Genomic DNA, 18301 nt, shown 5'->3' with positions numbered 1-18301 from the left:
GACACACACGCTTACTTAACGTCAAAATGAGATTCAAGTTAGCTGCACTTACTTTGGGCGCGATGCTCCTTTATCAGACACAACAAGCCGGTTGGGGTTATTTCCCGTTGGAAAATTCAAACTCCACCAAAATAAACCGCAATTCACACAACTTCACGCCCATTGGCTAGCTGATGTGACGATGCACCTGATTGGTTACTTCAAGTGGGAACGTCTCATCTCCGTTCCTGACTCCGTAGCGCCATCATGTGATGTGACTTTGAAATAACCACCAAAGTTTTACCTAGTGCAGTTGGATATAGTGCCAAATTATTTAAAAAAAACCACGATATATATACAATGAATGTACAAACAAATACATTACAGCATATACTGTATACAGGGTGTGCAAAAATGTGCTCCTGGCTCCTATTCACTTAACTGGTGTACAGAAAGTGTCTAGGTGTGTAGAAGTTGACTGTAAAAAACTAAACACCTTTTCAAATGTATTCAATTTACAGATATAAATAACATTTACAGAACATGCAGATTTAGATGTATGTGCATTACTGGCGGTCTTCTTTATCAAAAACTCCAGATGAAGGTACCATATGTACAGAAACATTGTGTAAGGTGCATGTGCATTGTATTTGTGGATGGAGGTTGGATATGTACAGAAAATGTGTCCAGGGAGATGTATGGACTAATTTGCTGAAAATGTACAGACATATGTACAGATCAGAAACTGTGTAAGCACATAATATCATATAGATTAGTGCAGAGCGTAGGAATACAAAGGTATCCAGGATAGTCTGTATAGTTAGTATGGGCAGTGCAGCTGCCCTGCTGCAGCGCCCTGCGCACACTGAGTTGCACCTTGGAGAGATGAGGCTGAGGCATAGGTAGCTGCATCAGTTCACTATAGAAAGTTTAGTCCTCATCCTCGCCTTCTCAACATTAAAGATTAGATAGACACTCAGAGTATGTGTCATGGTGATTGTGATATCCATCCAGTAAGACTCTGACTGATTTGATCTGTAAGCATCCATTTAATGTGTGAATGGATAGATTCCTAAGTTCACTACTCAATGCCCAATAGATGACTTTGTATGAAATCTGGTGCAATTGCTCCAAATAGATCTACAGGCTGGAGCCCCTCATGACCTTTATTCATCGAATACAAAGCATGTATCACAGCTATCTGGTCTGACTTGGTGTTGTTATTCTGCTACAAAATGAAAATGAAGTCAAAATTATTTTGAGGCCTGTTGATGAGGCTGTGGTGTAACAGCAGGTCAAACAACTGGTTTCTGGACCTTTGTCTTTCACACTTTAAGATGGTTGGTGGAAAATGAATGAACACAGTGAAATTTTGGGGTTGCAATTTTGCAACCCCACTGCCTCTACCTCCCCCTCCCTTGTAAAATTTGCACAAAACACCACTAACTGCTGAATTATGTGCCAGATACAGCAAAAAATATAATCCTTTGGAAGGATTTTGTGATAAATAAAGAGTCCACAAGACAAAGCAAGTGTTGTATTGTCAGTCATTTATTGAGTTCACTGACATGGTACAGAAAGAATCAGAGGCTCAGAGAATTAGTTATGCATTCCACTGGAGTATCCTTCATGCCCGATAACTGATACAGTAACAGTTAATTACAGAAAGGACAGGAAACACGATGTGGGCGGCCTTTCAATTTGTCTTGGAATGGATTTACACATGCACAAAAATTCTGTTTAATACTTTAACCCTTGTGCCGCAGGTTTGACCTTTCATTAAATAGCAGAGAGGGAAATCAGATCCCATGCTTTTTCCTTTGCACAGCCAGAAATGGAAAGCTCAAATCTGGCAAACATAGGGTCTGGATTGTTTGGCTTGTGTAAACCAGCCTAAAACCCCTCTTTGCATTGTGTCTTTTCTTTGCAAAACAAATGTTGTGCAGGATAGAGATGTCGAAGTGGTGTTTTTGGATTACCTAAACAAAGCTGTAAGGTAGTTACTGCACCTACCAGATGCATTTTTGCAGGTAACATGAGCCGGCTATCCACGTGTTGCTAAACGACCACAGGCAACTCATGAAAACTGGCTATTTCTAGCGCTCAGCACTCACGCAGTGCTTAAAAGTGCATCCATAGTAAACAAGATGGAGAAGCTACAGGCGTTAAAAAGGAATTAGATCAGTGACCATAGATCCTCAGTCAGGAGCGTGGTGAGAAGAAACTAGGCAGGCCGGCTGACTGTCCCGACAGACAGAAGGCCTTACTGATAAAATGTGCTTGTAAGTTTGTTACTTTGACATCCTTTTGTCACAAAATTGTACAAAATCTGAGTGCAACAAGAACCTTTGAATAAAATAAGGCCCAGGGGACGGCCTTCACACTGCCTGAACTTCCAACTTCTTTAAGCTGCTTCACACGCTGCCTCCTTAACTTCAGAGTAATGATTCATAGTTAAATCTACAGCAGAGAGAAAGCTACAGGCTGTAAGCTGCTTCTCTCCTGATTGAGGGACCTGGGTTTCCAAAAGCACCTTGGCATTCAATACCGTGATACACAGGCAACACTTTCCCAACAGTTATGACCAACATGATTTTGTCACCACAACTCACTGTTGCCCACATTGATTTTTGCTATTTTCCAGTACTCATTCCTGCTGAAGGTAATATTTCCTAAAAAGTTGCCTCTGTATCATGGTCTTTAGATCATTTCACTCTCCTGGCCTGCAACAATGCAAAAATGAACTTTCACTAAAAAAAAAAGACTGAAGGGAAATGCCAATTCCTGTTGTAAGAAACATTTAATTCATCCTTCTTGTTAACTATAAAGTTGAAAGGAAAAAGTGTAAGGGGAAAAATGACATTCCACCTTGCTAACTACAGTTTCAGGGGAAATGTAGAGGCCCCTCCCCACCATCCTGCCCAGCTAAATATAAATAATCGCCCACTGGTGCTAAAGTGACTTTTGATTATCCAGTCCCAGGGTTATCATAATCTGGATTTGTGAAGCATCTGAGAATACAATATAAAAGGTACAGTATTGTATCTCTTGACAAAAAGGCAACAAAAGCTACAATGTTGTGCCTTTTTTTCTTGAGAGCAAAGGAGCTCTGACCCAGGATCACTGGTCATGTCAAAGTACCAATGTCTTTCACTGTGACTTAAGAGGCAAACTGGTCTCAGATCAGCACCCCTGTTCAAGGATACACTGTGAATATAGAAGTACAGATGGTTCCTTGTCAGTTAAACCCGTGGCCCTTTTGGTCAACAAGCCTTGTGTGAAAAAAACAAAACATGCAACATTTTTTTTTAAAACAGGCAAAAAGTTCTGTAAGACAAGCGACTCAAACCACTGGTATATTTGCTCATGAATAGCTGTTTGCATTCTCTTCTCCGCTGCTACAGAGTCCTGGTGCATGGTCAGTCAGACTGGTTCACAGTTTAAAGAAGAGTCAGTATAACCAGAAACAATGACAGACACCGTTTGGCCATTTTGTAGTATAGGCACCATGTTGCTGCCCCTTCTCCCCTTGGCTCCAAATACGTAATAATGCCCTTCATGACATAACCATGGCAAGATGCCAAACAGTCTTAAAAACAGCTGGTGTAGAATCCAAAATTACTAAGCAAAGGCTCTGGAGCAAGGCTGCGCAGCTAAAATGGCTGCCAGTGAAAAATACAATGGCCAAACACGGTCTGTCCATCGGTCTGGTTAGAACCACAGAACACAAAGGATGATTTCAGACAGGGAACAGACCTGGGCAAAAATTAAACACTTTGCAAAATGGTCTCACATTGTTGCTGTGAGATGAACGCATAGTTTCTTCCAAAAGTCAGCTTTAAAAGGAAGTTTAAAAGGAAGGAAAAAAGTTAGATTTTGCCACTGATGTGATACATTTTTGAATCTCTGTGATGGATGTTGGATGTTTCATGAGCTGCGGAGTCATGGAACTTAGACTGGACACAAAAGACCATGTAACATTTCCAATCAAGTTTAAAGTTATGAGGATGTCATGCAACACGAGCAAGTAAATTGCTTGAGGTGCACTTGAGAGATACTTAGGCAGCCTTAGAACTGAAAATATCAGTCACAACATAAGGTTAACCAAGCAATCTTCCAATCTTTTTTTTTTTTTTTCTTCAACATTTGACCCTCAGTCGCCTGCTTTTTAGCCCAGGTCTGACAGGAAGTAGAGAGCTGCAGAAAGGAAATGAGGTCATCCTTAACCAGACTACAAAGAAGGTAGACAAACCATCAGAAACAGAAAGAGTGAACAAAGAAACCTCACTGAAACAGAGGCAGAGAAACGACAGAGGGGGACACAAACAGTTTAAAAAAGGAGAGGTATAAGATGCATGCCGTGCAGTTGTAATGTTTTTTTGTTGTTGCTTTTAGAGAGGTTCCTCACTCCGATGCCTCTCTCTTCACTCTTCATTGCTCCTCCTGCTCTTCCCCTCTCTACTTCTGCTCCTCAATCTCTCGTTTAACCTCCGCCACATAGTGGTGATCCTTCCCATGAGCCACCTCCATGATGGCCAGCGCCTGGAGACAGAAGAACAGCGTTTTTTTTTTAAAAAACAAACTTACAGGCTCTCCACTCTTTTTATATTATATATTATATTCCAGGACATTGTTGATCAAATCGTGAATGTGTGCTGTGGTTAACTCCCAATACAGTTAGTTACCTACACAGAACTAACTTATTTTAGTTAACCAGATATGCTCACTGTACTTATCTTTTACAGTTAAGTGTATCTTCTGTTAGATTGTCCCCGTAGTAGTATCTACCTTAGCCTCTACAAGTCCTTTATTTCACCTCATATCAAAATACTAGTTAACCAGATATACTGTTTGTCTGTGACTTTACCTTCTTCAGAGCCTTGACTCCTTGTGTCTTCCTCTCCAGCCCTAAATACAGTCGCCCCAGCTTCAGATACATGGACGCCACATTCAGAGAGTAGGCTGGGTAGTGTACGCTGCAGAGGGAGCACAATAAATACATCAAGCTAGGTAGTGAACACAGCAGAGGAAACAAGATATCATCTATTATTAATATTACATGAGGTTTTGTAGTAGTGTATACTACATCCAGCTGGGTAGTGTACAGTATATATACACATATGAATGAAAATCCCCATTCTTACTGACTGACTGTCTGTATGCCTGTATGATCGATGGACTGACTGATTGACCACGTAGCGGTCTGACTTGTCAATATAGTTTTATAATCCGCCCCTGTGCTGCCTGAGGAGCTCAGGCTTGCTAAATCAGTATCTTCTTTTAAATCGCTTCTTAAAACATTCTTCTTTTCAGAGCCTTTTATTCGTTTTAGTTTTTCTTAATTGTGTTTTATTCCCCTATTGTTTTATTTTTCATTGCACTTTCATTTAAATTCATGTCAAGCTTCATTTTACCATGCGTTTTATTCTGTCTACTGATTTCATTTTTGCTATTTTCCTTTTCAGTTTTATGTGAAGCACTTTGTAACTCTGTTTTTGATAAGTGCTATACAAATAAACTTTATTATTATTACTCTGACTCACCGACTGCCCGCCCAACAATAGTACTGCTGTACAGTTGATTTATTACTGATTTACTTACTGTACAAGCGTACGGATCTATCTCAACTGTATGACTGTAACACAAACATCCTGCCTCGCTGTCAGTCTGTCATGCCAGACAGATCAATTTACCTATATGGCTGAACGATCTTCTCTCCGTAGCTCATAGCTCCGTCCCAGTCCTGCATGTAGAGGCAGACGCCCATGGCCTGATACATCATGTGCAGCATGTAGACGTTGGTGTCTGCAAATATAGCGCCCATCTTCTCCTGGCTCAGCTCACACATCTCCAGCAGCTCACTGGGGGGTGCCAGAGAGTCAAGGAATAATGACACAACCATGGGAGAGAAAGAAGAGGAGGGAGGAGAGAGAAAAGACTGAAAGAGAAAGAGGGGGGGATGAGGAAGAGAGACACTGAGGAAATACAATTCTGACCAGAAGAGATGAGCGGGAGTAGAGATGGACATGTGAAAGAGAAAAGAGGCTGGACTAGAAATGGGGCGACAGAGAGGAGGAGTAGGAGGTGAGAGAGGATATTCTTGTAGTGCTTGGCTCTCCTGAACTCCTCGATGACATTCTTGGCGTAATGCACCATGGATTGGACTTCCTCCGCCTCTGGTGGAGAGCTCAGCTTCTTCCTGATCTCCATCTTAGCCTTGTCCTAGAGAGAGAGGTGGAGAGAAAGGGACAATAAGACGAAAAGACAAAGAAAGAGACAGAAGGTAACATATACTATACAAGATGCTCTGAAGCTCAGAGGTGGCTGGGGAGAAGCAGTAGCAAGCACCAAGCACCACAGAGCCTTCTGTGACACTCAGTATATCCAGTAGTGTGAGGCACAGTGGGACAGAAAGGGAGGCACTGGCCCAAAAGACAGAAACATTGATTCTGTTGTTGGCACAGAGAGGACACAGCAACAGCGTCCTGAACAGAGAAGATGGATGCTCCTGCTCTATTTTTCACAGCAAAGGCTGAGGAAGGCGACACAATTTCTGGCAGATTCCTCGAACTGACTAAGCAAAAAGCTTCCACCACAGCTGCTCTGAAACATGCTATGATGGTGTAGATAAAGCCAGCGTACCTTAGACTTGGTGGTGCACTCCTTACACTGGCAAGTGAAGAAGTAGGAATCTATCAACCTCTCGTTCCTGTCCTCTGTTGGGTAGAGCAGGTCTATGTAGCTGTTGAAGATCTAGGAAGAGAGAGCGTAGAGAGACGGAGGCCCAGAGAAAGAGAGAGAGAAACAGAGACAGAATGGGATTTAAGTAAATTTGTGAGATCCTTTACTTTCACTTGATGATCACTGCTCCCTTCTGTTGCCATTTTACATCCGTCAAAATAAACATTCTCTGTAATTCTATTTGGCATGAGTGAGAAGAACCTGTCGATAAGTCCGGTATTTGCTTACCTCGTCTCCGGGGTTTATCTCTTGAACAGCTCTGACCTCAGCTACTGTGCCTTTATAGGTCACTATGACATTAGGACTACAGCCATGGTTCATTAGTGCTACACTAGAGGGAAGAAGAGAAAGACAAAAAGAGAGGGAGAACTAAGTAAATTTAAGTGAAGAATAGTGATACAGCCTCATAACGTCGGGCCGACAGCTATGGTTCATCTATGCTACACAACCCATAGAGAGGGAGAGAGAGACAAAATTGAGAAATCATGCAAGAAATGGCTGAGATGTAAAAGGAATGTAGGAAGGTTTTGCCATAATTTACACTAAACAGCAATACTGTACTCAAAATAATAGTGGTAGAGAGGAAGAGGCTGGGTTGGGGTTGGGTGAGGAGGTGAAAGGAGGAGAAAGAATAGAAGGTATGAGGGAAGAAATTATCACTCGTTTTCATATCACAACACATAGGCAAATACTGTTCTTGCCATTCTTATCAATAAAGCACACTGAACTGACAGATAAAAATGAATGGATGGACTGTCGGATGCTAAAAAGGTTCTAAGTGAAAGTTTGAGCTGACAGTTATTTGATTGTTCCTGCTGATAAATATGAGCATGATGAGGATGAACAGGAGGAAGGGGATGATGAAGACAATGATGTCATGACATGGACTACTTACTCGGGAAAAACGGCCGATCCCAAATGGGAGAGTTCCTCATCCTCTATGGTAAAACCATTACAGTTGACCTGGAGAAAGACACAGAGAGAGAGAGATGGGGGGTACAGAGAGAAAGAGAAGGAGGAAAGGCAGAGAGACAGGAGGGAAAGAGCAAGAGAGGGGGGAGAGAGGGAGAGGCAGAGAATAGGAGGGGGGGAGGGGGCAGTGTGACTGAAAGTAAGTAATATGATAATATGACTTGGACCATCCTGTACCCCAAGGTCTAAATATACTCACACACATACCAGCTGTACTATTAGTCCCATTCATTACATACAGAGTTTATGTAACACCGATCCATCAATCAGTTCATCCAACCATATTGTTTATTTAAACCCACATTCTCTGGCTCCCATTCTCTTGCTCTTTCCCTCCCCTTTCTCAAATTAAAATCGCTCTCTCTTTCTCTCCAACTAGGCACTGTTGAAAGATCTCTTGTCCTCAATTTGGTTACCAAGATCAAATAAAGGATAAATGAATGAAACAAGGACACACAGTGTCATGGATGCAAGCAAACTAGCTAGCTGTTGCTCATTGCCATTAATGTTGCACAATTCAATAAACTGTTCAAATGTGTAAATCACAGAGGTGGTTTGGTTCAGCTGAGAAAAGGAAAGTGTTTTCTTGCATCCTGTGTGTCTGTGCTTTATGAATAGAAATCCAAAATTCCCAAACAGTGATTCTCAGTGTGCCATGCCTGCTAACGGCCACTAGGAGCAGATAGGCTAATGAATGAATGAATGCATGAATGAATGAATGAATGAATGAATGAATGAATGAATGAATATGTGAGTTACTTTCTGGATCCATGAGGTGCTTTGCATCTAAAAACTGGCTAGCCAATGGAGAACATGTTTTTCAGGAGCGGGTCAGGGAATTAGGTAGTGGAGATTAAATGTGGCTGTGTAATAGCAGGCCAGAGAGCTTCTTTCCCTTGGCATAGCTTAGAGAGAAAGAAGAGAAGAGAGAAAGAGGACAGCGCCACTGACAGACGAGATCAAACTAAATGGAGCTAAACGCTGTAGAGAGTTAGACAGGCCCCACTGGGCATGTAGACAGACCCTGCTGGTTTCAACACAACATGTGCTCCTGTGTGTATGTGCCAACAAGTGCAGGACAGCTGGGGAGAGAGGGAGGGGGGGAGCAGGCATTATGTGTGTGTGTGTGAGTGTGTGAGTGTGTGAGTGTGTGAGTGTGTGTGTGTGTGTGTGTGTGTGTGTGTGTGTGTGTGTGTGTGTGTAGTAACATAGCAAGACGCCCTTCTCAGGTCATACGGGCCACACCCACTCACTTTCCCCTAACCGATCACGCGTCACCACCAAAACACTCCCTGTCCAGGATCCTTGATCCTTCCAGGAGCTGAATGGTAGTATTTCATCAGTGAATTAAATAGTTACACAATGTCCCAGAAATTAAAGGTAATGCTCAGAATTTATTAGGTGCTTAAGAGCTGGGATCTGTATGTGTATTTGCTCATTTGTTTGCAACACTTTTTGTCATGCACAGTGCTTGGGGGAATTACGGTATGCACTGTTTAGGCAGCACAGAGCCCCAGAGCCCTGCATAAGGGAAATACAGTGTGCGCTCGTACACCAGACAGTATGGTAGAAGTCACACAAGCATCAACCAAATCGAGGCTGTTGTGCTGTACATCCACACACCAGGAAGTAGCTCAGTGTCAATGCATAAATTAAACATTTTGTTTAGCGATCCTATTAGTTACAGCAACACTGTGCTGTGTTTCCTTGCACTGTATGTGAGGTCCTGTTGTCCTTGGATCATGTGTCAGTGTGCACCATGTTGCTGTGTACACCAAGCTGTTGATACGTCTCCACGCCAATGCCATTAAGAGAAATCCCTGTACATTTATTGTACTTGACAAAATAATTCTGATGAGAGATTTTTAAGGTTCTTGGCATAACTCAAGCATGTTCTCACGGTTATTATTGGAACATAAAAAGATTCTAATGAATAGTTACTGTATCCAGTTTTATCTGGAAGAAGTCAGTCTGTGAACGTGTTATGCTTCTATTGAGAAGCCTTAAAATCTCTCCAGCCAGTGGCAGCCGCTGCCATAGGTGATACAGGCAGCTGCTTAGGGTGTCCTCTAGCTAGGGGCAGCATGGTTTCTTTCTGCCGTCAGAACAGCTCCCATGATGCACATTTAGGCTTCACCCTATAGTCTATGGCTGACTGAAAGGCCCTTCGACAGCAAAGCTCCACCTCTCACTCTGCTTGCCTAAAGGAGCACTTAATCGAGGGGAGGGGGAACAGCGGCTGTACAGTTCAGGACTAACAGTTCAACACAACCAAAGTCCCAACCACACACAGACACATGCACACACATTGGTACGCAGGTGATACAGCTGCAAACTGCCCAATTTGCACAAAGATAGCATATAACAAAACATCCTAACCCATGATTTATTGTTTGAGAATTAGTTTTGGGACATGGCACATGTTGAGTGACACTTAGGAGGGGATGGTTGGTATTCATCACTGGTCAAACTGATAATAGATTGAAACCAGATTGCATGATCTCGTCTGGGGCACCAACAATGCCGAGACCACCGCTGTCTCCGTGGCTCTACAGAGAACTAATATGCCATAACTCTAAAGGCTCTACCGAGAAGCCTGAGAACATCCTTGGGCTCCAGAGAAACCCTCAGCACCTTTACTGGTTCTACAGAGAACCCTTGCAATTTCTCACAGAAAGTCTAAGCATTCTAATCCAAAGTGTTATCCAGTTTTACCTGTGCAAAGAGCTCAGTGAGAGCCTGGTCATCAGGGAGGTCAATAATGTGTCTGGAGTAGAAGTGGTGCAGCGCCGCTATGTCTGTCTGGTTCATCTCCTCCTTCTCACTGTCCAACTTATCTAAATCTGATAGAAGGAGCAAAAGAGAGAACAGGAGAGACAAAAAAAACACAAAGCCAGAGAGACAGAAAGAAAGATGGAGAAACAAAGACCAAGTGGGAAAGGGAGAGAGAAAGAGAAAGAAAGAAAGTCAACAACAAAAACTCAGGGGCAGCAGGACAGCCTAGCGGTTATCGAGACCACCTTGTCATCAGAAGGTTATGGGTTCAGTACCTATCAACTGTTGAGGGGTCCTTGAGCAAGACACTGAACCCCCTAACTACTCACTCATTGTAAGACACTCTGGATAAGAGCGGCAGTTAAATGACTAAAATATGAAATGTCATTCTCAACAACAGCAGAGAGTGAGAGAGAGAGATCCACTCCTGTCATTTTCCTTTCATCCTTGTCGAGGGGAGGGAGGCCAGAAAGACGTCTTAACACCGGTAGCATATACATGTTATGGTCAAATTAAAGGAAACTAATTAGGGCAAGGAAAACACACACTCCAAGATTAATGAGGTGTCTACTAATGGCGTGTTGCACACCAGGCTCAAGAGTACGGCCTTCATCACTATGGAGATTTCGATAGGTAGGCCGACTTCAACAGGGTATTTTAATAGATTTATACTCTATCACAATCACAAGAGTGCAGTTATATTATTCAAGTTTCGCAAACTCAAGGAAAATAACATTAATGGGACAGCCTACATAAAAGGCAACCAACATTCAATAGGTGCAATAAAGGCAAATTAGCAATAAAGAGGCTTAGGGGATGGAGGAATGCCAACAAGTCATGTTAGGGAAATTGTGGGTTAAAAAGCTTACATGTATTCTTCAATGTGACAAGTGTCTGATGAAGCGTCTGATGAAGAAAAGTAACTAAACTTAAATGTCAAATTATCCCTTTAAGTTCAATGCATATCAACACATGAATATCAACACATTTGATCATTTATTGGAGATTTTGAAAAGGCTGAGGCGGTGCCTTGTGTTGCCAAAAACACGGACCACTAATGTGAACACCCCAAATTATTGTTGGAGATGACTTCCCCTTTAGAAAATGAGTGGACCAGCCAGAAAATCACCCCTCGTCATTGAGGCAATGTTACATGAGTATGTATGTATGTATGTACATATGAGTATGTATGTATGTATCGAGAACTTTATAGACCTACATCACTGAGGCAAGTCTTTATTCTTTTTGTTTCTTACTACTACTATAATGGCCCCTTAGAAGAATGACTCAGTGTCAGTAAAACGTAGAGTATACCACTGCTATAGGCCACATGTCAGCGTCTGTCACACACACACTCAGACTGGTGGGGGTAGGCAGCAGCTGGCTACTGACTTTTGCTTTGTGTGTGTGAAAGACAGGTGTGAAGGGTTAATTCTGTGACAATCCCCCGCTGACACGTCTGAGCCGCCAACAACAGTTTAGACTAAATGATAATACCAAATGGAGCCCCGAAAACCGTTTGTGTGTCTTTGATGGCAGCTTCACCTCTGAGTATTCAGGATCTATACATTTTGCTACGGGTAGTGCTGAAACGATTAGTCGATTCATCGAGTAGTCGAATGACAGAAAATTAATAGATTATAATTTTGATAATCGATTAATCATTTTAGTCATTTATCAAGTAAAAGTACCAAACATTTGCTGGTTACAGCTTCACAAATGCTGAAGTTTCATATCATTATAAAATGAATACTTTGGTGTAAACAATTTTAAGACATCACTTTGGGCTCTGGTAACTTGAGATGGGTATTTGTCATTATTTTTGACATTTTTTAGACTCAATGATTAATCAAAAAAATAATCAATAGATTAATCGATATGGAAACAGCCCTAGCTACGGCACATGCAAACACCTAAGCACACTGTATGTTTAGCCGCGATCACAGGCTGGCTTAGCATCATCTCAAAAGCACGGTAGCGTACTGAATATTGTACAGTAGATGAAAATGCTATAAAGATTCTCATCACACAGCAGTAAGCTGGACAAGGAGTTTTTTTTCCCTAAGAGCCAGTGTATCTTTTTAAGTAGTTATGGGAAGAAGGAGAGTTACACACACACATTAACACCTGGGAGCTGCTCAGCACAATCAACAGTCTTCAACAACTGGGGGTTCGGTGCCTTGCTCAAGGGCATGTTGGCAGCAGTTGTTCAGGGAGGAGAGAGTACATGTAATTACAACACCCAGGGGGTTTGGATTTAAGTCTCACTGCTCTGCAGAATTAGAGTGAATGAAAGAGACAGAGACAGAGCCAGGACTGGAGGCTACAGTACAGGCTATTAATAGAGTCACTGCTACAACTGCAGGGACACCGCCAACTGGGAGACCGCACACACACACACACACACACACACACACACACACACACAGACACTCGTAACTAATCGTACATGCGCATACACACATACTCACACCATGTAACTAAGCGTACATGCACATGTAACCAAGAGTACCCGCACGTGTAACTAAACATGCACGCTCATGCACTCACACACACACAATCATACACGCCTACTTACGGGATTCAAACTCTCTGAGCAGTAGCAGCCTTTCTGAAGGAGTGCGTTCTGTTGTGACTCTCTGGAACAAAAAAAGACACACAGTCAAGACAGATAAGTCCAGATCGTTGTAGTCAGAAAAGCAGAATCACAATCACAAACAAACACATGCAAAATAACAAAACAATATGAAATGAAAGCCCCATTTAACCTTTTCTCTACATTTCATTATTGTACCAGATGGTTTTGTTAAAGACTAGTTTGTTTCTTTTACTTTATAGCCTCTTCTAACTTGAGGATAGTGAAGATACTATACAAATATTAGTCAGAGTAGTAATCCAATTGTCAAGTCAGCTTCTACTGCATGTGCTGTATCTGTGACGATGCAATAGCTTCAGAGCACAACGAGATGACAACACTACTGACTGAAATTCAGCATTCACAGGAACAACACTGGGACTTAAAATCTTTACCAGACCTGTTTTCACTTAAACATTGACCGAACAAAAAACTGGGACACATAAAGTGGACTTGTTGCCTGCTAATTACGCTGATCTAGAGGGCAAGTCCCATGTCAGACTATTGAAATCCCCATTCCAGTTTTTCTATTTTATTTTAGCCAAAAACCTCTGACATTTCTGATTTCTTTTATTAGACGGCATAGATTCGGTATACAGTGACAGGAAAGACAAGAGACGACACACAACAAAAAGGTCATGAGCTGGACCTTAACGAGTACTCATTACTCCACATTCTCAATAAAATGGCGTGTCATAAGGTTACATGACTATATATAGTTGCAGCAGTGTTATTTGCTCCACTTTCAGTCTCCTCTTCCTCTCCTGATACACACCTGATAGATGTGGCAACACAGCAACACTGGCGTGTCAGACAAATTGGATTGCATTATTACAATTCTATTTATTTAAATTATTTTTCTTTAGTGTTCCATCTCAATTTAATTTGCTTTGCTGTTGTTTTGGACATTGTAAAATGTTTTGTGTTTTGGTTCACAACTGTTCTCAGGTGTCGATCCATGTTATTGTTCCCTGTTTTTCACCACTATGATTTCTCAAAGAAAGCAGAAACATCTTTAAATGTTAAAACATTTCTTCTTCTCTTTGTATTATTCATACCTGTCTCATGATTATTCTGGCCACCAGTCTGACAGTCTCTGATGGACACCAGTTTTCTCCATAGGCTAACATGGCTGAACATTCCAGCTTATGCATGGGCCAATCACCTTTCTGTACACACAAAATCAGAAAAAGAAAGAAATGGCAAGAGTTAAAGCCTCCATTACAACAGCAAGTAATCACATTCAGCAGGACAATAAAATGAAATAAAAACTGACAGACACACACACACACACACACACACACACACACACACACACACACACACACACAGGGTATTAAAGGAATAAATTGGCTGGTAAATGATTTTATTATCACAAAACATCCATAAATCATTACTGCAAGCTCTCTCTCTCTCTCTCTCTCTGGTGCACTGTGTGTTGTACTGTGGAACTAAAAGTAGACAGGGGCAGAGGGAGGACAGACTAAATCGTCATAGCAACAGCAGCCAGAGCGCGCTTTCTCTGTCTCTCTCCCTCCGGTGATGCTGCCAGGACCTCTACTGTAGCGGTTCTCAATGTGTGGTCCAAGGACCCAAAGGTGGGTCACAGGAAGATTAAAATAGGTCCTAATGTTACTCTATGGTGGTAGTGGTGGAGCTGTCTTTTGGTACCACACTCATAGATGCATACGCACAAACCAAGGTCCGAAATTAACACCCGCCAAGATTTAAAATGCATAGGATGACATATTTCTATGAAAAATGTATATTAATTTGGCCAGTAAAAAACATTCTTGGCAGGTACTATTTTTTTTAAGTTTACAAGCCTGTACAAGGTGAGCCAAGAAGTTAATTTCGGACACTGGCACACACACACACACATACACAAAAATACACACTCAGAAAACACACCCACAGAAACACATTCACACATAAAACACTCTTACCTGACAGTCAACATTGCAGTAGTAGGCCTGCTTACATTTGCCACACTTAGAAAGGCCATCTTTCCTGTAATCACATGGGGAAACAACACATTACTCCACAACAACTGTACTAAGAGGACTGGCGTGACATTTATGGACAGATGGATTCAAACCCATTGCGTTATGCAAAATATCATGGTACACACTTTTGCCTGATGCCCAACCTGATGCCCAACCTCCATGGATGTGTGGAGTTTAAACTGAAAATGTCTATCTACCTAGCTCTTATCTTACAACATTTAGATTCATCGTAAATTCACTTTTTGACTGACGTTGAATCAGGTCTGTTTCTGTCCTGTGGAAACTCAGGAGGAACACAGAAATTCACGGCACATCAGCTGAAACACCAGCAGACGTTCCTTTGGCAGCCCAAACTGTCTTTGTCTTCATGACTGCCTCATCTGCATCAGATTGAGGACTTATAATGCTCATCCCCATACATTTCTACAAACTTTACAATCCATTTTCATTCAGACAGGGTCGTTTTGTACTGACAACTGATTAGTAAAGATCAGTGGGTGTTTTGAGTGTCTGGATGACCTGATCAGTGAGACACACACACACACACACACACACACACACACACACACACACACACACACAGTGAGACTGAGGAGGAAGCTACTGTTTCTAGAAGGTGTTTCTGAATGTAGACACGTCCATTCCCCCCAACACACATGTGCACCCCTGGCCTTTTCATCTCTTGGCCCCTCCTCTCCTCGGACACATGCCCAACTATATTTAGCACCCTAACCTTTTACTGCTCTACTAACCTTAACGACTGGGTGGGTAGGACCTGTGTGTGTGCGCGTGTAAGCGTGCGTGTGTGTGTGTGTGTGTGTGTGTGTGTGAGTGTGAGTGAGAGAGAGAGAGAATATGAGAGAGCAGACATAGAGAGAGAGAGACAGGGAGAGAGAGGATTATTCCAGCTATGATTCAGAACACTGTCATAGTGCATCAGGTCATGATAAGCCAAGTAAGTAACGTTAAGCTAACAGTTAGCCTTTTAGTTTGCCAAAACCTACCTGACTTAACAAGAAAGCAAGCATTTTACATTGTGGCTTTCAAATCAGCAGTAGGTTCAGCCTTGTCAATAAGGTTTCCACCTGCATGTTGGCTGGCTATCTTACCCGAACAGACTCTTTTTGTCACTGCACTGCCACTGCTACAAATAACTGCTGCAGTTTCGGTCAGGTGAGGTAACGTTAACTGACTGCATTGACCCATTTAGCCTACAGCAGCTAGGTAGCTAGGTAACCATACGTTTAAAAGCGAACCTACCAAGACAACGAGGTTAGAGGAAACTAATCTAGCGACATTAATCGCTTATTGTGCTAACTGACGCCAACAAGAGTGTGACTGTCGACAAGTCACCGAGCCCCAGAGGTGTTGACAGCCCCACAGTGAGGTTATTTACCTGGTGAAGCAGTGCTCACAGTGTGCTCCCCTCTCATTCACTGTCAACACGTAGGAGTAGGCAGGGCAGGCGAACACCAGCTCCCCCACCGCGAAATGCTTCACTGCCCGCAGACCTCGTCCTTTGTCCGGGCTCAGGAACCGCTCGGTCCCCTCTATACCTTCGTTTTTCATTATTTTCTGTGTTTATGGTCTCAACAACAGCCAGCTACTAGCCACCACCTGTGCCTGCTGCATGCAGTAGTAATCAGCTTCTGGACTACTTCTTCTTCTTCTTCTGCGGCTGGGTCTGTCTTCTTTGTGTCTGGTCTCTTGCTCTGTAGCGCAGCACTGCCGCCTGCTGGAGTGGAGACATAGTGGAGACAACACACTCGTGCAAATAAATACTATACTTAGTAAATGCTAGATAATATACAGTAATAGTTACATGGCCACTATAGTAGGCTAAAACAAGAGGCACTTGAGCTGCCTAATGTCCCGCCATAATCACCATGATATATTTAACATAACTGGTTATGCTAATGATGTCAATAATTAAGCTAGTTAATGCATGAATAGGCAAATATTTCTAAGTCAATATACTTGTCCTAACATAAAACATTGGTGGTATTAATATGAACTCTGTATCTTAAAGCATTAAGGAGTTATGGTAGTTTGTAGAAAATCTGTTTTTCCTCATTAATATGTAAATTTATGAAGAAGTTTCTATCATGTATTGTTCTTGAGTTATTGTGTTCACAAGAATGTGTACACAGACAGACACACTGATAGACACATAAGCAGACGCCACCACGATGGCATCATGTACCAGGGTGGCGGGACATAAAACCTGCTGAGGAATCACTGAAAAACAAAATGAGTCTTTATTGAGCCATGGCTCTCTTTTCCAAAAATACAACTATACAGGCAACATTTTGAGGCAATATAGATGAGCAGGTTTACTGTGTATATTGCCTTGGAGTGTAGCAGCTCTTTGGCCACCAGAAATTAAGGTGAGACATTAGAGACAAACATACAATCTGATTTATCAGGACCACAGTATGTTGCCATGTAATTAATGCAAGAGTGTTGGGTCTGTGAGCAATATTACTCTATAATGTTGCCCAAAAAATTTCCCAGTGTACCACAGCATAGATCAGTGCAGATTGGTGGTTACTTGACTTGTAGATGGAAAACAACCTTATAGTCTTAACCCAAAATACAGGCATGTTTTATTCCAGTCTTTACAAATATCACAGCCTCAAAATACATGTAAAATCTATGTTTAGCTGCCACACTGTCAGTCCATGGATGAGAAAGCCAGTGCATAAAATCTCAAAACTCATTGGTTTACCTCCTTACCATCCCATTAACTAATGGACTACTGATTGACATCATTAATATTAAAGTAGCATAGAGCAGGAGGAAGATCTCAAGAGGTTTTTACACAGAGTGGTCAAGCTCCAGGGCGGCACCACTGTGAAAACTGCAACTGGCTGCAAAGCCATAATGTCAATGTACTCTGTATGCTTGTGAGTGCTTGTGTATTTAGCATGTATTTGCACAATCAGCCACTGAAGCAGACAAAAAAGACTTCACACCGTTTAGTTTATATATAAATGCATTTATTTAAGTTAATCATTTCTCCTCATTCAAAGTTGAATTTCTGCAGTATCTATAAAACAGAGAACAGTTAGAAGCGCTGTACAGTCCGACAACAAAACTAGGAACCGCGGCTGAGTACACTGTGTATATATGTACATACTGTACACACACTGACGTAGGTATATACAAACATATACACTTTTACATGTGTTAC

General features: G+C 42.0%; 1 protein-coding gene across 1 annotated transcript; it reads right to left on the bottom strand.

Annotated features, from left to right (window-relative positions):
- Positions 1 to 1519: 1519 nt before the first annotated feature.
- smyd2a (SET and MYND domain containing 2a) lies at positions 1520 to 16749 on the bottom strand. The gene is made up of 12 exons (XM_071909420.2): positions 16505 to 16749; positions 15049 to 15112; positions 14161 to 14271; positions 13046 to 13106; positions 10408 to 10535; positions 7616 to 7683; positions 6949 to 7051; positions 6622 to 6732; positions 6078 to 6201; positions 5673 to 5847; positions 4847 to 4955; positions 1520 to 4521 (listed from the first exon to the last, which is right to left on the bottom strand). Exons 1-12 carry the CDS (start codon positions 16675 to 16677, stop codon positions 4438 to 4440), a joined length of 1311 nt encoding a protein of 436 aa, XP_071765521.1. The 5' UTR covers positions 16678 to 16749; the 3' UTR covers positions 1520 to 4437.
- Between the last annotated feature and the right edge of the window lie 1552 nt (positions 16750 to 18301).

Source organism: Centroberyx gerrardi, chromosome 1 (genome assembly GCF_048128805.1).
Source record: "Centroberyx gerrardi isolate f3 chromosome 1, fCenGer3.hap1.cur.20231027, whole genome shotgun sequence".
Taxonomy (NCBI): domain Eukaryota; kingdom Metazoa; phylum Chordata; class Actinopteri; order Beryciformes; family Berycidae; genus Centroberyx; species Centroberyx gerrardi.
The sequence above is the reverse complement of the archived record's forward strand: the minus strand, read 5'-3'. Positions and strand labels throughout refer to the sequence as shown.